Here is a 27,906-nt window from a genome sequence, read left to right as displayed (position 1 = left end):
ATTTTCCTAACTAAATTTTCATAAAAATCTCTGATTAATTCTATTAATTAAGTTTTCTAGGAGAAATAGTTAGATATATTCTTCTGATATAGTCTCTGCCCTGAACTGACAGTTTTTGTAGAGAATATATCGGTAAAATTACTGATATAGTCTCTGGTTTTTGTCTATCTATGGTATCGCATCATAGGCCTTTTCATCATGTCATAAGCGCAAGTGCAGAGTTTATTTGTTCGTACTGACAGCAATAAGTAGGACTAAGATAGAAGGTATTTGTTATTCATTTTATCACATTGGTTATAAATCATTTAGTACGAAACAAATGTGAATCGTGATTTTAAAATGAAAAGCCCTATTGCTCGCTCGTGTTTTAGGACCAGTTTAAAAATTATGATTTTTAATTTCAATAAAATAAAACATTTATATGCTTTTATGACTCAAAATCAGAATATTTAAGTATATTTCTACATAAATTTTAATTTTTATCATATTTCATAATTTATTTTTCACTACCGAAATTACCCTATTGTACCCTATTATCTATTAAAGTAAAATAGTGGCTTGGCCATAAAACATATTTTACAATGAAGGATCTAAAATGTACAAGAATGGACAAGAATATACCTACGCATATCACTGTGATTACTTGACAACATTCTAGAATAAACATACAATTAATATATAAACACAGCGCTTTGCGATTCTGGAGAAAACAAGAAAAAGTAAAGTAAGTAAGAACTTAAGAAGTTAGTTGACTGTAAAATATATTTGTTATATTTATTAAAAAATCAAACGTCGCCAAAGATAAATTAAAAACTTTTTTCTTCAATCTAAAGTCAAAATACATGAAAAAAATGAATTCCAAAAAATCATTTTCAAACGTACTTACCACACTCGCTGCCTCTTCAACTATTGGGAAATGGTGTAGTAGACCGGCTATCATTTGCTTTAAGTACTTAAAATTGAGTTGCAAAAAAGGTCTGGGTCCTCTGGACACAGTGTGATAAGCAAAGTTTAATAACACCTTTAATATCTTTTAGCTCCAAATATATTAAACTTTGGATCTCCAACGGTACCCCAAATTGTATAAGAACCTGATACCCCTTCATAAAGTACGTCCATGAAATCGTAGAGCATCCTGTAAAACAGTTTGCGTGTTTTACAAAACATTCCAACAAGTGGGAATTATTTCAAATCACCTATTATTAGAAAAGTGGTTAATGGGGTGTGATAATCGACACCTTGGCAATAATTTATTGATTTAATAAACATGCAATGATTGTTGTCAAGGATTAATTGATAGAATTTGTTTATTAACAATTTAAATTAATTTTTTTACACCCATAAATTTCATCTAATTAATGATTTTTATTATCTAATTTGGGTCAGTTGTGTGTTTTAATTAAGTACCTAATTAATTTTCTATATGCTTGACTAAAAATGGGTGATAAAGAGAAGAAAAAAGATGGAAATGGTGAAGGTGCTCCAATTATTGAAGATGAACGTTGGGAATATCTATTTAATTATGTTGCAAAATCCTTAAAAATCAAAATGGAAAAATGGAATAAAATGATGTTAATTGAAGATTATAAAGTTTGTATTTTTTTAAATTTAAGGTTTTTCGATACCAGAAAAATGAAAATGTTCTAAAAAATTGGAAATTTTATTTATCAGTTAATCATACCAAAATTAAGAATTCCCATAATAATGAAAAACTTTTTTTTGGGACAAACAAATTCGATTTTATCATTGGGTCGTTTGTAGAATTCTTGGACTATCCTTTCTCTGGATTAAATTACGTATATCACAGAGTTCATGTCAGGCGCCCAAATAACTGCGTTAATTCGTTTCTCTCCCAAGCAATATCGCTAAACCTAACTGCCTTACACTTTTTCCTATTTCACAATTCCCGAGACCTAATGTTCGCATAGATTTAATGTCCACGAAAACTTGAACATTTTACAAAAAACATAAAATATCGATTCTTTTCTAGGAACTTGTCATGAAATTTTTGAATGATCCAAATGTTATGAACATAATTTTTACAATGTCTATTGCGGGTTTATTGACCCCTTCATTTTCATATCCAAAAAATGTGAAAAATAAATGCGTTTATTTTATGAAAAAAGGAGCAATTGAATTAACAAATGAAAATATTTCAAAAGTATTACTGTTTGGCGATATGTCTCCAAAACCATTAGATGAACTTAAAATTCTTCTTGAAGAGGTAAGTTATACAGCCTCAAGGAGAAAGTCATGACAACTGCGCTGCTCTGAATCTGGTATCATCATCGATATCGTTGTCTTAAGTATGAAGTGTTTATGCCAATACCTTTTCGAATCTTTATATTCTATTTGTATGTTTGTGTATACAGAACACACAAACGTTTCACACTGGGCTATATTTTTTTTAGTATGTTTTGTGCCAAAATACTAATTTGCCCCGCTTCTATATCGAAAAATTCAGTTTCCCCATTTCAGACCGAAAGTTGGATACGTCTATCAACAAATATTTTACAAACTATTAGGATTTTGTAGATATAAATTATTAAAATTGATTTTCTAGTTAATTACACCACTCTTGGGAAATCCTAAAAATCAAGTAGGTTGGCCCACAGTAGTTATACAGGATTTGGAACGACATTTACATGAGTTTCGAAACGATATTCTCCAAGTTAAAGGCGCAATGGAAAACGAAACTCTTTTACCAATGCCAGCTGGTGCAGAAAGGGCATATGAAGTAGAACAAGATTTTCGAGAAAGGTATTTTAAATTTATTTTATTTTTTTTACATTTAAAAAAAATCCACTATGAGCTTGTGTCACCTCCAAATCGTCAGTCTAAGGTATGGGTACTTTCTTGGCGTCCACTTAACGTCCCCAATAGAAATCTGACGCGCTCGAGTCACTTTTTTTTTACTTTCATTTTTAACCCTTCCCTAGTTAGAGATATTTAGGCTCCCCTATTATTTCTTGTTTGATGGGAAGTATACACAGAAAAGTTCGATATTACAAACTCGTGTTGCGTTAATAATTAACTTTCCCCTGATTACCTCATTTTTTACGTTAGTGGTGGCGAACAACTTGATATCAAATTGAAATCATCGATTGAAGAAAGCATCATAAAATGGTCAACAATTGTAAATGATGTTATGAAAGAGAAATCATCGACTGGCTTACAAGATGGTGAAAAATTATCACCATTAATGGAAATCGAATTTTGGGAAAAACGTTTAAAAACATTGGAATCAATTTATGAACAATTACGTGATCCACGTGTTAAAAAGATGGCATCTATTTTGGAATTAACAGAGAGTGTTTATTATCCTAGCTTTAAAATATTGTTTCGTAATGTTGTCGCAGGTAATAACTCTATAGTCAGAGCTTAGAAAAATGAAAAATAATCAGTGATTTATTTTATGCAGCTGTGGCAGAAGCACGTGACGTTGTAGTCCATTTAAAACCGCTAGCAAAACATTTCACACAATTGGAACAAAACGATTTTACTGATTCTCGTAGCTATTTGAAACCAATGTTACATTGTGTGTGCTTATTATGGGCAAATTCACGTTATTTTTGTTTAAATTCAAAAATGACTTTATTGTTGCGTGAAATTGCTAACTCAATTGTTGAAGAGTGTACGAAGGAGTTAGATCCAGCATCAATATTTCAAGGGGAAAGCGAAGAACAAGTTAAAATTTTAGAAACTGTTCTTGATATACTGAAAAGTTTTATGTAAGTTGAATTCTATTTTCATAATTTTTCATTGTGAGTAACATAATAGTTCAAGCCACTCATAGTGCAAGCTTCTTCACGATTTTTCTCTGGTGGAAATATATTCTGCCAATAGTTCCCTAACACTTTGAATTTCAGAGTTTTTAAAACTAATTCTTCAAATATTTTTTCTACCAGGTGTCAGCTAATTTTTACAGAAATGATTCCAAAATTCCCTTGATCCAACATTCAATTAAATTTTTTTAGTAATGACGGCCACAAATTGAGTATGAAAGCTCCTTTCAGCTTGCAACAAAAGTAATCTGAATGTTCTAATTCTAATATTTCGGACAATTCCACCATAATCGTTTTCCTAATATTTTTTACAGCACAATGTATGAAGAATATCGTGACAAAATAGAAACATTTTTTCCAAATCAAAAAGACGCATTACCATGGAATTTTCATCCAAAAATGATTTTTGATCGTCTTTTAAAATTTATAACACGTGTAGAAAAAATTTATGATTTTTTTCAAACTGTTATTGAATTTGGACGATTGGAAAAAGTTGAAATTGGTGGTATAAAAGGACGTGGCATTAGTCAAAAAGTACAAATGGTTTTAAATGAATTCACCAAGTATAATGCACATTTTGGAAATATTTCATATGATCCATTAGATCCAGATGATGATTCATTTGATAAAGATTATCAAAAGTTCTTAGACGAAGTTATTGATTTAGATAGGAAATTGGGAGCATTATTTTCACAGGCTTATGATGAATGCTTTAATTTGGAAAGTATATTTAAAGTAAGTTATTTCTTTAAATCTATTTGAACATTTTTATTTAGGCTTTTCCGTGACTTCGTCCGCCAATTCAAGTCAGAAACGTAAAGAAGAATTTTTTGTTCAAAATTTCGGCCTTCGGTCTTGGTTGTGGTATCATTCTCTGTGCTCTAAGTTCTGTGGCCGTATTTTGATTAAATACAGCTTAAAATAAAAGTCGAAAGGAATATAATTAAATCCCTTAAAATTCGAATTGAATTTTTAATAAAATGATAAGTTTCTTTTGTTTGTAACAGTATCTGAAAGTACTCGGGAATTTATTATATCGACCGTTAGTTTACGAAGAAATTGAACCAAAATTGAAAAATATATTAGATTTAATGCACGTCGAATTAGATACGACCAAATCCTTATTTGATAATGGAGAAAAATATGGTATTCCAATTGATACTTATATGCCACCAGTAGCGGGCACAATTTTTTGGATTAATAAATTAAAAGCTCGCATCGAACAACCAATGTTGGAATTTAATGAATTAACACTCAAGTAAGTAACTTTTCGATAATGTGCGGAGAATTTAGAAACATTGGAACAAGGTCCTGTAAAGTGGCATTGGGTGTAAGTTGGTTATTTTTAGTTAAATTTTATGCCCTAGAATTGCTGAAACTGAAGAAGCCGAATACATCAGACTTAAATATAAACAAATGATTGAATTATTAACTGCAAAATCAGAAAAAGTATTCGATGATTGGGTTACATCCGTTCCAGATATTGTAAAAGATAAAACAAACATGTCCGTTCTAGTACGTGATGGCGATAAAATACGTGTAAATTTTGATCAGCAAGTAAGTGGAACTGATTTTTTCTGGGGAAAAATACATTAAACCTAAAATTCGACTGTGCTCGCTTGAAACTCACTAAAGCACAGTTGAGAATGGTAGAGGGACTTTTGACGGGACATTGTAGATTGAACTACTACTTTCATATCATATCGGTACGTCAGGTTTAGAATATTTAAGTCCGAAACCATGGAAGCATCGATCCTGGGAGAAATCCTGGTCACAACAGAATCTTATAGCTTTATCTGCTTAAAATAGCATCTCTAATCCGGAGACTTTGGGTGACAAATTGTTCTCAAGGATGGTACATATGACTCCTTGATATGGGTGTTAGGCGGGACTTATTTGCGGACCCCTCCTACTTATTATTATTATATGAAAAATTAACGATATCATGCCTGCCCAAGTGGGAGAGAGGATACAGGGTTTGTACCCCAGATAATAAATTCTTCTGTTTCGGACTTGAGTCCAGCTGATCGGAGGAAAGAGAACGGAGAGATCACAGGTGTCAAGATGACGGTAACCCATTATTGTTATTGTTTGAATTTCAGTTAGAGGAAGTTTTACGTGAAATTCGCTATTTAAAGTATGCTGAAATGAAAGATCTTCCAAAAGCAGGATTAGATTTTTATGGTAGAAATGAAGAATTATATAAATTTAAAATCAAATTGAAACGTATTGAAGAATGGTATAATTTATTGATTGAGAATTGTACAGATGTCGAATTGGAAATGATATCAAACGATATGAGTGTTATTGATGAAATGATTAATGATTTAATCCAGACATACACATGGAATGATGATGGTTTGTACACAAATTTTTATTTTTCTCATCGAAAAAGTGTTAACTCAACTTTTTTTCCCGATTTTTGTTATTAGTTTTGAGTCCGGTGGAAGCTGTTTACGAAAGAATTGAGAATGTAAAAAATCGAATTTTACAAGCGCAAAAGAATTTAGAAGGAGTATTGGATGCATTAAAAGAACTTGGCAAACAATATCTATTTGATAGGAAAAATGGTAAATTATTAGCTATCGATACAAAAGAAGATGCGAAAAATAAAAGATATGGTGCAATTAAAACAATTGCTGAAGATCTTAAGCATGTAATGGAAGAGAATTATTTGCTGTACTTCAACGTGAAAGAAGAGGAAATCGAAGAAGAGGTTAATAATTAATTTTAACGTTTTACCGTTGTCTTATCTGGTCATCAGATGGGTGAAGATCGACCTTATACCATTTCCAATGAATCCAACTCTTAGACCTATTCCGGTCGGAATAGCTATGTTTTTTAGGATGCTAAAAAAGGCAGTGTATTAATGATTTGTGTATTATTTATTTCTAGGAGGAAGAAGAGGAAGAGGAAGAAACACCACCTCCTTCTCCGCCTAAGCCTCCATCGCCACCCCCGTCAAAAGATAAAAAAGGAAAAGGTAAAAAAGGAGATAAAAAGAAAGCTAAAGTATCAAAGAAAGAAAGTAAGGAGGAGAAAAAGGAGAGAAAAGCAGCAATATTAGCTGCGAAAGCAGAAGAGAGTCTTGCTGAAGAAGAAGAAATGTGGGAAGCACAAGAAACATTGGCGGAGCTTAGACGATTCCGACGGGAAAAATGGGAGAAATATGAGGAATATGTAGATAGAAAGATTGAACATCTTTTGTTAAATATATGCGCAAAAAGGTTTGATAATCCCACTATTTTCTAACGAAAATTTATAATATGGTATTTTCGAATACATCGATTTTTAGAAGAACGTAAGGAAAAAAATCTTGTCCAAAATACTATCTTGACGAATGAGCCCATATGACTTATCTTTTTTATATGCTTCTAAAAAAATGTGCTTTTATTTTCAGTATCGAAATTTTCATGACAAATACACAACCAGTTCAGCCACCAAATACACCACCTCTCTTTGAAGTCGTTTTAGGTTTAAAAGAACCTGATTTGGATTATAAGCCACCAATAGAATCAGAAGCTCCTGGTAGTTTAATCACTATAATTGAAGAATTGTTAAATGATATCACTTATCAAGGTGAACTGATACCGCGAGTTGATGAAAGGCAGCCATATCCTCATTATCGAGGTACAAATTAGCGATTTCTTGAAAAAACATATTATGCCTCATATTTATACTTATTTCCACTAAACGGGCAGTTGAGTTTTTGTTGAAAAACAAAAACAAAACTGAAGCTGTAATGGCCATTACATTGCCAATCTTCAAAAAGTTTGTGGAAAGTTGCAGTTTTGTTTTTTTCGACACGAGTTTCTGTTTTTTGTTCAAATGCAAACCTTGGTTCATTCAAAACGTTCAGTGAGCACCATACTGTGTACTGTATTGAAGGAATAGTAACATTAGCAATAGCTATGGCGGACGAGTCAATGCACTATGGGTGTCAGGCCCATACTGAGCTTGCGTTACCCACAATAATTCTGGTGGATAACCCTATTCAATACTGTAATATTATTTAAGCTACTAACTCAGATACTTTATGTATCTGTCTCTATACCATACCAGCATTGTAGTAAACGCCATGCATTTCTTACCGTGTAGGATATACAACAGGCATAAATATGAGACATATTCAGTGTAAAAGATTTCGTAAGGGATATTAAAACAGAATCTACGTATCGCGATTGAGAGTAAAAATATATATTTGTCACTTGAAACATTCCAGAGGTTATCGAAAATGATCGTTACATTTACGATGATACAACTGAAATTATTCAACGAGTTATTCAAGCAATCGAGTTAATCGTTGAACATGTGGAATCATTTGAACCACTACGATACTTATGGTCCGATGATAAAAAACAAGTATTAGATGAATTTTTAAAGTATAGTCGTCAATTAACCGATGAAGAACGTATGATGTTAGAAACGGAACCACCAATGGTCATCAAAGAGAAAAAACCATTAATTGAAGATTTTCAACATAGAATTGATTTTTATGAGGAAAAGTATGAGGAATGTGAAAAATTGGAATTTGATAAAGTTTTTGATGCGTGGCTAAATCTTAATATGAGACCAATACGACAAGCAATTTTAAATCATATTCGAAAATGGGGCAATATGTATAAAGATTATATTGTTAATCATGTCATTAGCAGGTTTGTATTTTTGATTAGTTTCTGGAGCCAAAATCGTCTCGGGTTAATCAAGAGTGCAAGAAATTAATTTATCCATCTTTGCGCTTTCAAATGTTGATTGAAGGTAATCAAGAATTTTTTGTTCAATAGCCTGGAAACTTTGGACGAATTCATAAAAGAAGCTACCGCTGAATTAAGCAAACAAATTGTTCAAGATGATTACGGGCAATTAGTTCGAATAATTACTTATTTAAATAAAATTAAGGATCGTCAAGCGGAAACGGATGGAATGTTTAAACCCATTCAAGGATTTATGGAGTTACTAAAGACATACGGTGTTAAATTTGAGGAAGACGTTCATGCCCTGGTAATTATCTTTTAACTCATTCGACGTGTCCTGATAGAATGGCTTTCTGCCAACTTATCGAACCACAACGAACCTCAAGTCCTAAGAATTCTGTTAAAATAAATAAGATCTTACTTTCTAAGTAAATTGTAAAATCATATAATAGTAAAAAAAAATATATAAAAGAACTCTTACATGTGTGGCACAGAAAAAACATGTTTGAAAATATAAAAGATATGCCGTCTTTGGACATTTTCAATAAAATTGGCCACTTTGTATACGGGGCACCTTATCTAGCAGTAGCGCAGAAGAGCACGAGGAGAGTTCTGGCTAACTTCCGATTGGGACGATACATGTGGGAAAACAAAAATAAATTAAATAATCAAAGAATATGTCCACTATGTGGTGGAGGTGAATCTGGCTACCATCTAATCTTTGACTGTCCAGGAGTCAATGAGGGTAAAAGACTTGATTTGATGAGAGGTGGGTTATCGTGCTTAGAAAGTGTTTTAAATGTTAGAGATGAAGAAACTGCCTTGAAAGTGGGCAACTTTTTGAAAGAAATACTGAACAACAGAGCAGCAAGATTAACGGGGAAAATAATTTATGATTAATAAAACGGGGAAAATAACTTGACACTCTTTCCCCAACGTTTCATTTCATTTAGTCTAATATAATTCCGAAATCCATTGTTTTGATATTTATAGTATTATTTATTAACTAATTGTTTCAAGAATTTGAAGTTTTCTTTTTTGTGATGTAAATATACTTTTTTATTGTTTTATCAGAGCTTATGTACTTATGTATGGATTGATTAGCCCAATAGGGCATATCAAATAAATAAATAAATAAATAAAGTAAATTGTATTTAATCTTTCTAGCTACAAGAATTACCTGATAAATGGAACAGTTTAAAAAAACAGTCGTACACTGTCAAATCAAATATTGCCGATTTACATGCCGCTCAGTGTAAATTGATATTAAAACGATCAGCATTATTTCAAATTCGACAACAACAATTTAAACAAAAATTCTTGGAATTACCAATATTTAATTTCGAATGTACAAATCCATATTTTCATTTGGATAAATGTAATAAAGAATGTGAACAATTGGAAGGGGTTCTAAACAAAATTAAAGATCAGGCAACTTTGTTTGAAGTTGAATTACCAGAATATCTAGATATTGAACATGTTCGCAGAATTTTACCAATGGCCAAGGTAGGTTAATATTTTAATTCTATTTTGAAGATTTCAGAAAAATTTGCTCAAAATACTGGCAGACATTTCCCGATCCAACTCTGCCTCCCTAAACTCATCCCAAAATGGGTAAAAGTGGTTCATTTGCTAGTGGGAAGGGGGATGGGGGGAAATGTCTGCCAGTATTTATCCTAATTAGGATCCACTTGTTTCCGGTTTACTTCTACCCCACCCCTCCGAAAAGGCTATAAAGTTTTGTCTGCCATTTAATATTAATATATTTTTATTTTGAAATCAGAGAACTTGGGACTACATATTAATTGCAAAATCACGATTCGATGAATGGAAAAGTACATTATGGCAAAAAATTGATGTTGAAGCTATGGAAACTGATTGTAAAAAAATGGCAAAAGAAATTCGTCAATTTGATAAAGAAATTCGTGGTTGGTCAATTATAGAAGCGTTGGATGCTGAAGTAAAAAATATGCTAACATCATTAAAAGCAGTTACTGAATTACAAAATCCTGCAATTCGAGATCGTCATTGGAAGCAATTGGAGCAAGTGACTAAAGTAAGGACTATACCTGACAAATTTTAGTCTTATAATACTAGATCGTGGGACAGAACTTGACGTTATCGTGTGCTCATTCGAGAACGCATCACTTTCGAAAAAAGTCGTAGAGAAAGGTATGGTAGACTTGTCAAAAGGATACCCCTCGCGAAGTTTCAAGTATATATTAATCATTTTACAAAACACCCTTTCTGTCCCACGGTCTATAATCCACAGTTAGACTTTCGACTGGTCGAAGAAATTCGACTGTTCAAGAACTTGAAAATGTCTGTGGGAAGAAAATTATTTTAAACAGCGATCAAAATATGCAGTTTTATGAAGATATTAGAGAACTTATTTTTATAGTCTAAATTTTATTAGTTAGCTTTTTTTTAACTTTTTTGAATATAGGTAAAAATTGAAATGACTCCCCAAACAACACTTTCCGATTTATTAGAGCTCCAATTGCATAAATTTGAGGAAGATGTTAAAAATACAGTGGACCAAGCTATAAAGGAACAACAAATGGAAAAGGCACTAAGAGATATAACAAATAATTGGAACACCATGGAAATGAGTTACGATTATATGGAGAAAACTAAATGCGATGTTGTACGTCCGAGTGAAGAAATTGTTGAACTTTTAGAAGATAATCAGGTTGATTTTAAAAACTTGTCAACACTGAATGTTTGTTTTTAAAGTTTTGACATTTTTACTTAGGTCCAAATACAAAATATGTTGAACTCAAAATATATACCATTCTTTTTTGATGAAGTCTCAGAATGGCAAAAAAAATTATCTACATCCGATGCAGTTAATGCATTATGGTTTGAGGTACAACGTAAATGGATGTACTTGGAATCAATATTTGTTGGATCTGATGATATTCGTCAGCAATTACCTGCAGAATCGAAAAAATTTGATGTTATTAATCATACATTCAGAGTAAGTAATTCAAAGATTTTATCCGCCAATTAATCCCAGGTCTGTTCTCTTTTAAAACCTTTTCATTATAAACCGGTGACTGTACAGACCCCACTTGTAGAAATGGTGTAGAATTCCATTGGTCCGATTACAGTTTTGATTGCAAATTTAGGATAATCGTTCCTTCCCGTGAGAAATGGAATCGAGATATTCCAATTATATTTTTATACGGATGGATCAAGGGCCAAAAATCTGGTGTGGGAGTTAATAGACCTGAACAGGTGCCCAGATCTGTATTATTTGTCTTCGAAGTCTTGGATCCATCAATCCGGAGAGAAATCCGTCAAAGAAGCTTCATCTTAGAATCCTATAGCTTCATCTTAGAACTAATGCGCAGTTAAGCCCCAATTTTTAAAATATATATTTCAATAGAAAACATCTTATTTTTCAGACAGACCTACTAGCAAACATTTTAAAAACACCAAATTTTGTAAAAGCAACAAACCAATCAGGTCTTTATGATAAGCTTGAAGCATTAAATGCCGATTTAATTGTCTGTGAGAAAGCATTAAACGATTATTTGGAAACAAAACGATTAACATATCCACGATTTTATTTTATATCGTCTGCTGATTTATTAGACATTTTATCGAATGGCAACTCTCCAGAACTAGTCCAAAGACATTTGACAAAATTATACGATTCAATGGCAAAATTAGATTTCTTAAAACAAGGTGATCATTTACTGAAAGATGCAAAAGGTATGACTTCGAAAGATGGCGAATATATGCCATTTGTTGGTAAAATTCAATGCGTTGGAAAAGTAAGTTTATTTTTGTTTTGTTTGCTCCGAAAATATATTGGGCTAAACGCTTCTGCCTCAAAGAATTTACCGTAAATATAGAAAAATTTTCTTTCTTATAGGTAGAAATATGGTTAAATAAATTAACAGATATCATGCGAGTAACTGTAAATCAATGTATACATGATTCAGTTTATGCTTATGAAGAAAAACCACGTGATAAGTGGCTGTTCGATTGGCCAGCACAGCCTGCGTTAGTAGCAACTCAAATATGGTGGGCATCTGAAGTTAATTTATCATTCTTTCGTATGGAAGAAGGTGATTTCATAATTTTTAATTATTTTATTTAATTTCTTTGCTTAAAAAATCCAGAGAATACGATTCAAAAGAAAAGTTGTTTAAGATGTCGAAAAATTTCCTTTATTCTAAGATAATCTAAAATCGTCATCGAACACCGTCGTCCTTGTGATACCATAAGACAGATATGGTTTGAATGGTTTAAGTACAATCGTAGAAGATCTATAACCAAAATTTTTGGGCCTATTCCACTATTACAGGACACTGGCTAAGCAGCAGGCACGCTGAACGCCTGGACCGAGCAATTTATCACGATTATTGAAGGAGCTGTCACAGTGAAGAGGAAAAAAAAGATGTCTCATCTTCTCTGTCTCTGTGCAACTCTTGTCATGAGAGGATGGTTTCACTTGAGCCAACGTTTCCAGACTATTCCTTGACGAAAAAGTACTCCTGCCGTTCTTAAATAGCTCCAAATGGTTCATGGGGTAGTGGACTGAGATGCGCCAACCCTTTCGCTTGTCTGTCTGTAAACTCGATATCTCAAAAACAAAAGAGGTAGTAGAAAACTAGTAGAAAAAAAGAACTAGTGGAAAAAAACTAGTAGAAAATACTTTCAAAAATGAAAACTCTTCTAACTTATAGAAAATAATGCAAGCACTGACATTCAACACTTTCTATACAGGGTATTTCAACAGTTAACTCAGTCAATTATTTGTTTTCACTTGTTAGCCTTACCATCTGCTACTTCGATCCTTTCTGTTTTCACACATTTTAATTTCAAACGGTTAATTTTAGGATTTGAGAACGCTCTAAAAGATTTTTCGAAGAAGCAAGTCATACAATTAAATAATTTAATAATGTTACTACTTGGTGATTTAACTGAAGGCGATCGACAAAAGATTATGACTGTCTGTACAATTGATGTACATTCACGTGATGTTGTGACCAAAATGATTGTAGAAAAAGTTGAAAATGGTGGTGCATTTCAATGGCAAAGTCAATTACGTCATCGTTGGGAAGATGAAACAAGTCATTGTTATGCTAATATTTGTGATGCACAATTTCGTTTTGATTATGAATATTTAGGAAATACTCCACGTTTAGTGATTACACCTCTAACGGATCGATGTTATATTACATTAACACAATCGTTGCATTTAATTATGGGTGGCGCACCAGCTGGTCCTGCTGGTACTGGTAAGACGGAGACCACTAAAGATTTGGGAAAGGCATTAGGTATGATGGTGTATGTTTTCAACTGTTCAGAACAAATGGATTACAAGGTTACTTCTTTATCTGACATGTCTGACACAAAATAAATTTTTATGTATTTGTTCTAACACTAAATTTTTTTGCAGTCCTGTGCAAATATTTATAAAGGATTAGCCCAGACAGGAGCATGGGGTTGTTTTGATGAATTTAATCGAATTGCCGTTGAAGTGTTGTCTGTAATTTCTGTTCAAGTAAAAACAATACTCGATGCTATTAAATTTAAAAAGAAAGTGTTCTTTTTTTATGGGAATGATATTGTATTAATACCCACAGTTGGTATGTTTATAACAATGAATCCTGGATATGCTGGACGAGCTGAATTACCAGAAAATTTAAAAGCCTTGTTCAGGTATTCGTAAATTAGTCATAAACTATTTTAGAATGAAGAAATAGCTTTTGAAATTTGTTTGATATTATATGTTTATAGGCCTTGTGCTATGGTTGTACCAGATTTTGCGCTAATATCCGAAATAATGTTGGTAGCAGAAGGTTTTCAAGATGCTCGATTATTATCCAGAAAGTTTATAACATTATATACACTATGCAGAGAATTACTTTCAAAACAAGATCATTACGATTGGGGTTTAAGAGCAATCAAATCTGTACTTGTGGTTGCAGGATCTTTAAAAGTAAACACTTTTTTGCTTTTGGCTGTTTCACCGAAAATTAACCAAAATTACAAAATTTTTAATATAAAATGTTTGGTTTAATTTCTCGGTAAACCAACTTGATTTTTTTTTTTTAAATGTAAATTTTAATAAGTAAAATATTTAAAGCGATCTGACCGACAAAGGCCCGAAGACCAAGTGCTTATGCGAGCGTTACGAGATTTCAACATTCCAAAAATAGTTACGGACGATGTACCCATTTTTATGGGACTTATTGGTGATTTGTTTCCAGCACTTGATGTTCCCAGAAAAAGGGATCTAGAATTTGAGGCACAAATTAAACAAGCTGCTACTGATAGGCTGCTACAACCTGAGGATGGATTTGTATTGAAGGTAATATTCTCCTTCATAATTTTCCGCACAATTTCTTTTTTTACCCCTATTTCCTGTCCTTTGATAATATTTATATTACAAATGTTCCATAGATTGTACAACTTAAAGAATTATTTGCCGTTCGACATTCAGTATTTATTATTGGATTTGCTGGCACGGGAAAAAGTGAAGTATGGCGAACTTTATACAAAACATATCAAAATTTAAAAATGAAACCATATTATAATGACTTAAATCCAAAAACTGTTACAAATGATGAACTATTTGGTATTATTAATCCAGCCACACGTGAATGGAAAGATGGAATAGTGTCCGTATTAATACGTGATCAATCTCAACTACCAGGCGATGGTCCTAAATGGCTAGTTTTGGATGGGGACATAGATCCGATGTGGATTGAATCATTGAACACTGTCATGGATGATAATAAAGTACTAACGTTGGCCAGTAATGAACGAATTGCTCTTACAGCACAAATGCGATTACTATTTGAAATATCAAATTTACGAACTGCGACACCAGCTACTGTCTCGCGTGCTGGAATTTTATACATTAATCCAGCTGATTTGGGATGGAATCCGTAAGGCATTTTTTAATTATTCTTTTTAGATTCTTAGAAATTTTGGCTAAGTAAACAAATTTTTTCATCTGTTGGAAATCACAACCCAAAACTGTAGCTATCGTGGGAATCGATCTTACCAGAATTGGTCCAAACCTACTGTATGATTTTAAGAAAAACATGATTTAATTTTGTAGATTTGTATCTTCATGGATCGAAACTCGAGAGACAGCATCAGAAAAAGCACAATTGATAATATTATTCGATAAATATGTGAATCCATGTCTGGAAGTATTAAAAACAAAATTAAAGAAAATTACTTCAATTCCTGAATGTGCCCATCTTGAGATGTTATGCTTTCTTTTGGAAAGTTTATTAACACCACAAAATGTACCAAAAGATTGTCCTAGAGAATGGTAAGGTCTTCCTCTTCCGGTGATTTAAATCTCTTTTAAAATGATGTCATTTTACAGGTATGAAATATATTTTGTATTCGCTTCCGTTTGGGCATTTGGATCATCAATGTTTCAAGATCAACTTATTGATTGGCGTAATGAGTTCCATAAATGGTGGATTAATGAATTTAAAACTGTTCGATTTCCCTTACAAAATACTGTTTTTGATTATTATGTAGATCCACAAACAAAAAAATTTGTACCATGGTCAAATCGAGTGAAAAAATTTGAATTAGATACAGACATACCTTTATCGGTAGGTGTCCTAACAAATTTTTTTCCTCAAGAATTACCTCTGTTTATCTTTGTTCCTGTGTTCCAGAGTTCCAGGACAGATTTTTCTTCCTCTAAGTATCCAAAACAAATTTCAAAATAAAAATTCCATTTTTGTTTTTTCAGAGTACTTTAGTAGATACAAGTGAAACATCACGTTATAGATTCTTTATGGATTTACTGTTACCGATAAAAGCGCCAATTATGCTCATTGGAACAGCAGGCACTGGTAAAAGTGTAATTATTTCAGATAAATTAGGTACATTACCCGAAAATTATCTAATATGTAATGTACCATTCAACTTCTACACAACATCCGAGATGTTACAGCGTGTACTAGAAAAACCGTTAGTAAAAAAAGCTGGCAGAAATTATGGACCACCCGGTACCAAAATGATGATATATTTTATTGACGATTTAAATATGCCAGAAGTGGATACATATGGAACAGTACAACCGCACACATTAATCCGGCAACATATGGATTATGAACATTGGTATGATCGTGTTAAGATCCAATTAAAGGAAATCCATAATGTACAATATGTTGCGTGCATGAATCCAACAGCTGGATCTTTTACAATTGATCCACGATTACAAAGACATTTTTGTGTTTTTGCTGTAAGGTTAGTAATTCAAATTTTCGTGGGTTAATGTATTGTTACTTCCAGAGTAGTCACTTTTCGAGAGCCCTGTAGCAAATTCTATAAAGAGTGGGGTCTTTTGACCGAAAACTTGCCTACTTCGGTCCACTTGTCTTCCATTTGTCTACTTTCTCGTTAATTTTAGTGATCGAAAATCTACCGGGGACTCTACCATTTTCGGCCATAAATGATTGATTAATAATTGATTGATATTTTCAGACTTTTTCAGAGATAGGTTTACTTCATATATTCTTTTTCTGAATTTCAAACTAAATATTCTATAATAGTCCCAGAACAGATTTATTTCCACAAGGGATTAAACGCATATTGTTAAAATGAATCCTTCTACATTTTTAGTTTTCCAAGAACTGACGCATTAATGCGAATTTATTCAGAAATATTACATCAACATTTGATAGCACCACATAATAAATATTTACCATCTGTTGCTGACGAAATCGAAAAAGTGATTGCGATCGCATTAGATACGCATAAAAAAGTTACAGAAAACTTTTTACCAACGGCTATTAAATTTCATTATATTTTTAATATACGAGATCTTTCAAATATATTCCAGGTACGTAATTAACAATTGAAAGAACCTTTGTAGCTATTCAGAAAATTTGCTTTACTAGAATTTTTATTTTCAGGGAATCTTATTTACAACAGGTGAATGTATTAAAAATACATCAGATTTATTACGCGTTTATATGCATGAAGCTACACGTGTCTATTGTGATAAATTAGTTGAAGCTGAAGATATCAAAATATTTAATCGAATTGTCTCCGATTGTATTAAAAAGGGTGAAATTGAAGTAAATATTACGAATTTATTACAACTTTTTAATATTAGAATTGTTCACAGTGTGTACTCCCCCAACCCCTTCAAGTTCAACCCCCAACCCCTTCTATTCATGTATCTATTATGCTGGGAAGCAGAGTTGCAGAGGATCTTAAAGAAAAATTACGAGAAGGTAGTTTTGGACGTACTACTTCGTCACCGTTACAGGCCCGTTAAGATCCATCCATCGTACTTAGGCCCTAAAGATATCTTTGATCGCAGTTTTAAAACGATACCAAAATTAAAAACTTAACTATTATTCATTTCTTCGAACGTTAGAATGTAATAAATAATATCATTTTCTGTAGGAATTAAATGAAGCTTCTATTTTTACGGAGCCTTTAATATATTGCCATTTTGCGGAAGGAATAGGTGATCCAAAGTACTTACCAATTAGAGATTGGGATCAATTGAATAAATTATTAAATGAGGCATTAACAAATTATAATGAATTGATTGCAATTATGAATTTGGTATTATTTGAAGATGCTATGTATCATTTATGCAGGTAAATAATAAGTTATACAAGTTGTTACTTCTAGCATTAGCCACTCCTGAAAACATTGTGACAGATTTCATTTTTTAACATTCATTTTCTGCTTATTCAAAATTAAGTCTGACCACAGTAGGAACCAAAATTTATAATAAATATATCCATTGCAGAATAAATCGAATCATGGAAGCACCACGTGGAAATGGTCTATTAATTGGCGTTGGTGGTTCTGGAAAACAATCTTTGTCTAGATTAGCAGCCAGTATCTCATCATTGGAAGTATTCCAGGTTCAATTACGTAAAGGCTATTCAATAGCAGATTTAAAAGCAGATATTGCCGTTTTGTATATGAAAGCTGGCGTGAAAGGAGTTGGAATCGTATTTTTAATGAATGATTCTCAAGTAGCGGATGAGAAATTTTTGGTTGTTATAAATGATATATTGGCTACTGGTGAAATACCCGAATTGTTCCCAGATGATGATGTTGAAAATATTATAGCTGCTATGCGAAATGAAGTAAATTCATTTTAATAAAGTTATAGTTTTTTATTAAAGTTTTATTTTTTATTTATAGGTGAAAATAGCTGGAATACCAGATACACGTGAAAATTGTTGGAAATTTTTTATTGATCGCGTACGTAAAACCATGAAAATTACTTTATGCTTTTCACCAGTTGGATCAACATTACGTATTCGAGGAAGAAAATTTCCAGCGATTGTAAATTGTACGTCAATTGACTGGTTTCATGAATGGCCCCAAGACGCTTTAGAATCAGTATCAAAGCGCTTTTTATCTGAATTACCATGTTTACCGGTTTGTATTCATTACTACTATTATGGATTATTATTTTTACACATTTTCCAATTATAATAAATTTTTGTTTGCAGAATGAATTGGTTGTTCCAGTTTCACTTTACATGTCGTATGTTCATACGATCGTAAATCAAACGTCTCAAGTGTATTTGGCAAATGAAAAGAGATATAATTATACAACGCCAAAATCATTTTTGGAACAAATTGATTTATATTCTAGATTATTGACAAAGAATATTGATGAAGCAAGAGATCGAATTCATCGATTAACTAATGGTTTAGAGAAGTTAAGAACTACAGCCGGTGAAGTTAGTATTTAATTTAAGAGAGCAATTTATTTAAATCGGCTAAGTGGGCGAACTCCTGAATAGCTATTGAATGTACATCACTGAACTCGAGGTCAGTGATATACATGGGTTTTGATTTAGGAGCCCGTTGATCCGAGGGCAGATCAATTATAATAAATTTTTCATTTCCACCCTACCTCAAATTCGACTCTAGCTACAGCCTTGATCCTAGGTTTATCCAAGACGTGTTGCAATTTCTGAGATGTAAAACCAACTTTAATCTCAAAAATTATCTCAAAAGATTTGTTGTTTTAAACTTGGAACATGAATAATTATTTTAGGTAGCGGGATTAAAAGAAAAATTAGGCTTACAAGAGGTTGAATTAATAGCAAAAAATAAAGCTGCCGAAGATTTAATTAAAATCGTAAGTGAAGAGAATGAAAAAGTTGGAAAAGAAAAAGACTATGGTAAGAATTCAAGAAACTAAAAGGCTATAAGGAGTTATCTCTAACTGTTCCCTTATCTTTAGCTGCGAGTGAGGAAAAAAAAGTGCGAGTTATTGAAGAAGATGTAACCAAGAAGGCAAAAGCTTGTGCTGAAGATTTACGAAAAGCAGAACCTGCTCTAATTCAAGCAAAAGCAGCTTTAGATACTTTAAATAAAACGAATCTAACTGAATTAAAATCCTTTGGAGCACCACCAGAAGCTGTAATAATGGTTTGTGAAGCTGTTATGGTCTTAATGGCCAAAGGTGGTCGAGTACCAAAAGATAGATCTTGGAAAGCTGCAAAGGTATTACGAATAAAAGAGTTCTCCACATTATTTTTCATGCCCAGGCAAGGTAAAACTGAGACGCATTGAAACGTCTATGCAAACCCTAATAAATGCACATCAATTAAAATAACCAATGTCATGGGCGTCGCCAAATGGGGGCAGCAACTTTACAAGACGATAATTATTTACTAACTTTTCAGGTAATGATGGCTAAAGTCGATAAATTTTTGGAAAATCTGGTTAAATATGATAAAGATAATATCGCACCAGAAGTTGTAAAAGTAACCAAACAACAATACTTAAGTAATCCTAAATTTGATCCAGAATCAATAAAAGCTAAATCAATGGCTGCTTATGGTCTTTCATTATGGGTCATTAATATAATCAAATATAATGATGTATATGTTGTGGTCGAACCAAAAAGAAAAGCACTTCAAAAAGCAAATCAAGAGTTAAAAGATGCCCAAAATCGATTATTAGAATTAAAATTGAAATTAGAGGTATAATTTGTCAATAATTTTGTCATTTAGAAATTTTGATCTCTGTTCTATTGCCTCTTGTCGAAATTCAAGTGAATCTAGATTCAATATTTTCAGTCCTTTACCTCCATGGGCGTGTCCGGGTGATTTGAAATCTAAAATCTCCACGGTCTACGCCAATAGGTTGCAGATTAACTTATTTTTATGTGAGCTTTTTTCTCCTATGAATCAATGTCAACATACCCCAATTTTAGGAAAATAACATTTCATGTTTGGACGAAAAATTTTTTCAAAATTTCAACATAAGAACCACCTAACTCCCAAACGAAGTATTTTGGAAGGCAAGTTTAGCTAAATTAACTTACAGATCTTCTAGGGACTGTAGAGATAACAATAATTGTCTTGTAACTACCACTACCGACCTCATTTTTCTCCGCATATTGATTTCGACAACGTTAATGATCCCAAATATTTCTATTTTTTAACATAGCAATTAGAAGAACAATTAGGAGAACTAAAAGCACAATTCGATTCAGCAGTCGAGGCTAAAATAAAATGCCAACAAGAAGCAGATGCAACCGCTTTGACAATTGATTTAGCCAATCGATTAGTCAATGGTTTGGCTTCAGAAAATATACGATGGAAGGCTTCGGTCATAAGGTAATTGATGTTTTAATAAGTACGAATTATTATCGCCAGTTTTCGAGTTTGCAACTCCCAGTGATTATCAATAGAGAGCTGGCCAAAAGTATTTGAAAGTAAAAAAATTAGTCTTCTTATTCAACCAATTAAATTTTTATTATATTTTCAAGCTTAAACGAATCAATTATAACATTGCCTGGTGATATATTACAAGTGACAGCCTTCATTTCATACGTGGGCTGTTTCACAAGAAAATATCGTGCAGATCTCATAAATAAATATTGGGAACCGTTTATAGACAGGCAACCAATACCTAAAACACCCGATTTAGATCCGTTAACATTGCTAACAGATGATGCTCAAATTGCACAGTGGAATAATGAAGGTTTACCAAGTGATAGAATGTCCACAGAAAATGCGACAATATTAACAAACTCATCGAGATGGCCACTAATGATTGATCCACAGGTAAAATTTCACGTATTACTGACCCAAAATACAAGTTCAACAAGTGAGCATAAAAAACCAAAAAGGAATATATACTAAAATTCTCTGGAAATTAACATACTTCACAAATTCCTACAATCCCCTAAATTCAAACCCACATTCTTTAAACTCCTCCTACAACATCAAAGGCGGAGTCAACTTTCTCAGCGTTTTGGTTAATCCACCTATGATAAAAAATTCAGGGATTCACTTCTTAAATACTTTCTTCAAAGAAAAAGAGACTGTTTTGCCAACATTTTACAGAAATTGTAACCGTTTTGCAGACAAAAGCATTTGAAATAACTTAGCGAATCCGAAAGCGGTGTAAATTTCGAAAATTAACAATCTCGTACGTGAATGTGTAATCTCGTACGTGAATATGTAATCTCGTACGTGAATATGTAATCTCGTATCTTCATGTGATGGGTCTAGGGTCGTAGTATTTGACTGTTTTCAAGGTCGAGCCTAAAAACCTTTCGGTCTCCAAAATCTTTCATAGCCAAGAACTTCGATTTCCCTGCAAAAGTAAGGTCCTGGTTATGAATATTTTCATAGAGGGAAAGAGTTGACAAGATCCTAACAAAGAACTCTAGAATTTCCAAACGTTTTGAAATGACAATCAAACTACTGGCTCTAGAAACAATTTTAAATCATGTTTTTAGTTACAAGGAATCAAATGGATAAAAACAAAATACGGAGATGAATTAATAGTATTACGATTGACAATGAAAAACTATTTAGATCGATTAGAACGAGCTATTGAGAATGGCAACACTGTATTACTAGAAAATATTGGTGAATCAGTTGATGCAGTGCTAGATCCATTATTGGGCCGAGTATTAATAAAAAAGGGAAAAGTTTTAAAAATGGGTGATAAAGAAGTCGATTTTAGTGAAAAATTCCGTTTAATTCTTCATACGAAATTAGCGAATCCACATTATAGACCAGAAATGCAAGCACAGTGTACACTTATTAATTTTACTGTTACAAAGGACGGGTAAGTAGTTGGGTAAAAAAACTAGCATTTAGTTGTAACCATAAGGTACTTTCTTGAACCTATCTATATGTGACCCCCACTCCTTTCCATTGATCTTTGATGCAGTGCAAAATATATATTTTCGAAATACTGTGCCAAAATTCTGAAGATGTCCTTTTTATTATAGATTGGAAGAACAACTTTTAGCTGAAGTGGTTAAAGCTGAACGACCTGACTTAGAATTATTAAAATCTGAGCTAACAAAACAAAATAACAATTTCAAAATAACATTGAAAAATTGTGAAGCAAGTCTGTTAGCACGTTTATCATCTGCTAGTGGTAACATACTAGGTGATGTGGCATTGGTTGAAAACCTGGAAACAACGAAAAAAACTGCTGCCGAAATAAATATTAAAGTTGAAGAAGCTAAAGTGACAACCGTACAAATTGATGAAGCACGTGAAGCATATAGACCAGCTGGTGCTCGAAGCTCACTATTATATTTCGTATTAAACGATTTACAAAAAATCAATCCAATTTATCAATTTTCATTGAAAGCGTTTAGTGCTGTTTTTGTACGAGCTATTGAAAATGCAATACCTAATGAAGTTGTCGCCGAACGGGTTTATAATTTAATTGATAATATTACATTTTCTGTTTATCTGTATACGAATCGAAGTTTGTTCGAAAAGGATAAATTAATTTTCTTGAGTCATTTAACTTTACAAGTACGTTTTTGTTTTTATTAAATCAAATGCTAACTACGACATTAAGCTCAACAGTTCGATCTAAACGTAGTTTTCGAGATATTTCGAGATATTGGCCGGCTCAAAATATTTTTACGTGACCTTATTCAAAGGCAAAGGTTTCGCCAACTAGTTTAAGATCCTACTAATGTGCAGTCTCGAAAGTGCTGGGGTTGCGATAATCAACGCTATATATACATAAAAAACGATTTTTGGCCAATATCTCGGAATTAAACTCTCGGTAACTAATATCTCGGTGTCTAAACTTAATTTGACGATTACAATTCCTAAAATATTGCCTCTTTGAATAATTAGCTCTTAGTATTTTCTCCTTTACTAATTCTTTTAAATTCGATAGATCCTCTCAGCAAATAAGGAATGTCCAGCTGATGAAATTGATTTTCTATTTCGAATGCCACTTCAGCCAGTTACCGTTTCACCACTAGATTTTCTACCTCCAACTGCTTGGGGAGCAATAAAAACATTATCCACTCTGGCCGAATTCCAAGGCTTAGGTAAAGATATTGAAGGATCATGGAAAAGATGGAAAAAGTTTGTAAATTCTGAAGCACCAGAGTATGAAAAATTCCCGTCTGAATGGAAAAATAAAACTCCTCTACAGCAGTTATGTATGATGCGAGCATTGAGGCCGGATCGCATTACTTATGCCGTAAAGTATGTTATGAATTATATATATAGGATGTACTCCCTTTAAATTAGTTAAAACCTTCTTAGAGCAGGCGTGGATCCGAATTTCAAAAAAGGTTGTGTTCACAGTCACCCGAAAATCGTGCCAAGTGCGAGTTGGAGTATGAACTCCCATGATCGACATAATCCATTCCTACAAGATGTTTATAAAATATATGACGGCCCTGACCAAGGGTGGATCCGCGCTTGTCTTAGAAGTAATATTCAACGCAATAATACTTTCTAGTGCATGTGCCCCACTGTATTTTTTTTTTATCCATCTGGGTTTAATAATATTTCATTATTCAGAGTATTTGTGGATATTAAATTGGGAAAAAAATTTATCGAAACTCATATTATTCCATTTCCTGTATCGTTTTCGGAATCGTCAGCATTTACACCCATATTTTTCATTCTGTCACCTGGAGTCGATCCGATGAAGGTAAGATTCTCTCCAAAACTGATACCAGAGTATTTCCCATTTCAATGTAAAAAATGATGACTTTGTGTGTAGGATGTAGAAAAATTGGGTCGTACTTTAGGATATTCTACTGACAATCATAATTTCCATAATGTATCACTTGGACAAGGTCAAGAAGAAGTTGCAGAATCAGCTATGGATACCGCATCTAGAGATGGTCATTGGGTCTTATTACAAAATATCCATTTAGTGGAAAGATGGTTACCAACTTTAGATAAGAAAATGGAACAAGTTTTAGAAGGAGTACATGATAATTATAGGTGAGACTTATTTAACTAACAAAAAAGGGAATGCCACCATTTAGAGAAAAACTGTTTCGGCCTGTATTATCAGCACTTTTCACTTTTCAGTGCAAGCGACTCAATTCTAAGTTTTGTAAAACATAATTTCTTGAATTTGCAGACTATTTATTAGTGCAGAACCTGCACCAGATCCATCATTTAATAAATTACCACAGGGTGTACTCGAATCATCCATAAAAATAACAAATGAACCTCCAACGGGTATGGCACCAAATTTACATGCTGCTTTCCATCAATTTACAGAAGATACTTTAGAAATGAGTAGCAAAGATACAGAATTCAGATCAATTTTATTTTCATTATGCTATTTTCACGCTGTCGTTGCTGAACGTAGAAAATTTGGTGCTCAAGGATGGAATCGTGTTTATCCATTTAATGTTGGCGATTTAACAATATGTGTTTATGTATTATATAATTATTTAGAAATTAATCCGAAAGTACCATGGGAAGATCTGCGATATTTATTTGGTGAAATTATGTATGGTGGTCATATCACTGATGATTGGGATCGTAAATTATGTCGAACGTTTTTGGAAGAGTATATGAATCCAGATTTGGTAAGCAAAAAATTATTCAGCTCTACTAAAACGATCAATTTTTCTACGTTGTCTGTCGAATAAAATCATTTAGATAACTTATTTAGTTATCATTTGTAAGAGTTACCTTGAATCTTTATTTTCCGCAATAGAAAACTCACCTACCTGTTCGAGTCTTTGTTAATCTTCTATGTGAAGCAAAAATGTCATTGACATTATAGCTACATAGACTGAGTGTCAAACGATTTTAAGCGTGCCAACATCTGAGGTAATTGCTTAGGTCAAACCCATTGTAGATTCGTAAGAAAAATGTTCAGTGAAATCATGTTTTTTTATGTAAATCCCTTCCTGATCCAAATGTCCCTAGTCGAAGCTGAGTCTATGAACTATAATGTCAAATGTGTATACTTGGTACACGTTGGGTCTATTTAGTAATCTCTAAATTTCTTTAGATTGACTCAGAAGTGTATCTGGCACCTGGATTTTTAGCACCTCCAACTTTAGATTATCAAGGCTATTTAAAATATATTGATGAAAATTTACCACCGGAAACGCCATATTTATATGGGTTACATCCAAACGCCGAAATTGGGTTTTTAACAACTGTTGGCGAAGTGTTATTTAAAACATTATTCGAATTACAACCAAGAGATGCTGGTGCATCACAACAAGCTGTACCTAGAGATGAGAAGGTAACAAATTTTCAAATTCGATTACACTTGAAATTCACTAGCAATTAATTGTTAGTAAATATATTCTACTTTTTGATAGATAAAAACTATATTAGAGGATTTTACGGATAAATTACCAGACTTATATAACATGGCCGAATTATATGCCAAAGTTGAAGATTTAACACCATATACGATCGTGGCGTTTCAAGAATGTGAGCGTATGAACCACTTAGTGGATGCAATGAAAACTCAACTCAAAGAAGTTGAACTAGGTTTAAAGGTACAAATTTGATTCGGAAATCAAAAACAATTTCCATGAGATATTGTTATTTAATGGCGGAGTTTCCAAAGTTTTTTACTCAAAAAAACATGTTTATAGGGTGAACTTACAATAACAAAAGCTATGGAAGATTTACAAGAATGCTTATTTATGGACGTAGTACCGCCTGCCTGGGAAAAATTAGCCTATCCCAGTTTATTACCATTAGGCGGCTGGTTTGCAGATTTAACTGTACGAATGTCTGAATTGACAAACTGGACATCCGATTTTTCGGTAAGTTTAGAAGCAGACTTTTTGGTCGTTAAAAATTCTTCGATAGATACGTTTTCTTGGACTAAAATAAAGTAAAAACAAAATTTTATAACACAGTTACCTGCAACTATTTGGTTAGCTGGCTTCTTCAATCCGCAATCACTTTTAACAGCTATCATGCAACAAACAGCCAGGAAAAATGAATGGCCATTGGATAGAATGTGTTTAAATTGTGATGTTACGAAAAGGAATCGAGAAGATTTTACGTAAGGGCATAATTTTAGTTTAAGGATCGGGGGATTATGAGAGGACAAGTTGCTCAATTAATGTACGGGGGCAAAATAAATTTCACAAAATTGCTATCAGAAAAATAGATCTCATAAAAACCTATCCATTGATGTCTGGTAAGTCCAATTTGGATGCGTAGGTGTCGAGAAAGCTAAAAATGAACGAAAATAGCCATTTTTAAATTTGTTCATAACTTTTTTTCTTTTTCGATTTTAAAGTTCTCTTCCTCTAGACTTCTTCTATCATGATATTTTAGCAGCAAGTGAAATTTTTTAATTTTTGATCCTGAAATCGAGCAGACTAATTTTTCGATATGTTATCCATGCGGAAACCTCGAAAATTTTACTTCCAATCTAGGCAATACTAAGTCATTATTTCAGTCCCTTCCAATGTAGAGGAGAGTTAATTAGAGGAGACTTTCAAATCTGCCACTATCTTACGGCCTAAAACTAATAAATTTAATTTTATCATATTAGAGCCGCTCCACGAGAAGGAGCATATATTTATGGACTGATAATGGAAGGAGCACGCTGGGATACAACCCTGGGTAGCATTGTTGAATCAAACATGAAAGAATTATTCCCTCAAATGCCTGTTGTATTCATTCGAGCTGTTACGCAAGATAAACAAGACACTAAAAATGTTTACGAATGTCCCGTTTATAAAACTAGGTAAATCATTTTTCGTCCAATCAGAAAGCTCTAAAAAAATAATTGTTTACATTTAAATTTTTTTTAAATATAGAATGCGTGGACCTACGTTTGTTTGGACATTTAATTTAAAAACGAAAGCCAAAGCATCGAAATGGATTTTAGCAGGAGTTGCACTAATTTTACAAATTTAATTGTTTCTAATTGTTAACAATTTTAATAGTTTTTAGCATACAATGCAAGCAAATAAAATAGTTTATCGTTTCAATTGAGCTTTGTTTTTATTTAATCTGTTAAATAACTCCGTTGCCATAAATTTGACATTCTAAGCAGTGGCGGATTTAGTGTTAGGCGTACCTGCCAAGAGTTTCTCATTGACCAGGGGGTCTCGGATGATTTACGAACAGTATAAAAAAGGGGGAACAGCGCCGTCTGATTTTCACAACGCCTAGGGACCTTGGAGAATTGTATTACTT

The 27,906-nt window shown here is 32.8% G+C and overlaps 1 protein-coding gene across 1 annotated transcript; it reads left to right on the top strand.

Moving 5' to 3' along the window:
• Nucleotides 1-1,437: 1,437 nt before the first annotated feature.
• On the top strand, nucleotides 1,438-27,624 carry LOC123294215 (dynein axonemal heavy chain 17-like). The gene is made up of 51 exons (XM_044875326.1): nucleotides 1,438-1,590; nucleotides 1,991-2,224; nucleotides 2,564-2,760; nucleotides 3,067-3,359; nucleotides 3,422-3,731; nucleotides 4,100-4,520; nucleotides 4,793-5,043; nucleotides 5,153-5,342; nucleotides 5,888-6,143; nucleotides 6,218-6,501; nucleotides 6,681-7,012; nucleotides 7,186-7,415; nucleotides 8,008-8,440; nucleotides 8,570-8,786; nucleotides 9,647-9,985; nucleotides 10,263-10,535; nucleotides 10,926-11,171; nucleotides 11,235-11,463; nucleotides 11,894-12,261; nucleotides 12,363-12,558; nucleotides 13,333-13,820; nucleotides 13,896-14,158; nucleotides 14,237-14,438; nucleotides 14,586-14,810; nucleotides 14,903-15,390; nucleotides 15,567-15,785; nucleotides 15,843-16,080; nucleotides 16,224-16,723; nucleotides 17,099-17,318; nucleotides 17,392-17,556; nucleotides 17,891-18,090; nucleotides 18,246-18,591; nucleotides 18,650-18,889; nucleotides 18,964-19,197; nucleotides 19,518-19,644; nucleotides 19,707-19,969; nucleotides 20,152-20,451; nucleotides 20,921-21,090; nucleotides 21,243-21,540; nucleotides 22,221-22,555; nucleotides 22,722-23,262; nucleotides 23,639-23,955; nucleotides 24,277-24,409; nucleotides 24,482-24,708; nucleotides 24,851-25,307; nucleotides 25,739-25,978; nucleotides 26,058-26,240; nucleotides 26,340-26,513; nucleotides 26,610-26,758; nucleotides 27,257-27,451; nucleotides 27,525-27,624. The coding sequence occupies exons 1-51, from the start codon at nucleotides 1,438-1,440 to the stop codon at nucleotides 27,622-27,624; spliced, it is 13,689 nt and encodes a 4,562-aa protein (XP_044731261.1).
• Nucleotides 27,625-27,906: the final 282 nt, after the last annotated feature.

The sequence above is a fragment of the Chrysoperla carnea genome, chromosome 2 (genome assembly GCF_905475395.1).
Source record: "Chrysoperla carnea chromosome 2, inChrCarn1.1, whole genome shotgun sequence".
NCBI lineage: Eukaryota > Metazoa > Arthropoda > Insecta > Neuroptera > Chrysopidae > Chrysoperla > Chrysoperla carnea.
Note: the sequence above shows the minus strand (reverse complement) of the source record. Positions and strands in the feature narration are given on the sequence as shown.

Bases quoted from the DNA above. Each gene is read 5' to 3' on its own strand.
- LOC123294215 (XM_044875326.1), top strand. From the start codon at position 1,438: ATGGGTGATAAAGAGAAGAAAAAAGATGGAAATGGTGAAGGTGCTCCA. The intron at 1,591-1,990 runs GTTTGTATTTTT...ATTCTTTTCTAG, and splicing joins TGTTAATTGAAGATTATAAA to GAACTTGTCATGAAATTTTT. The intron at 21,091-21,242 runs GTAATTGATGTT...TATATTTTCAAG, and splicing joins TGGAAGGCTTCGGTCATAAG to CTTAAACGAATCAATTATAA.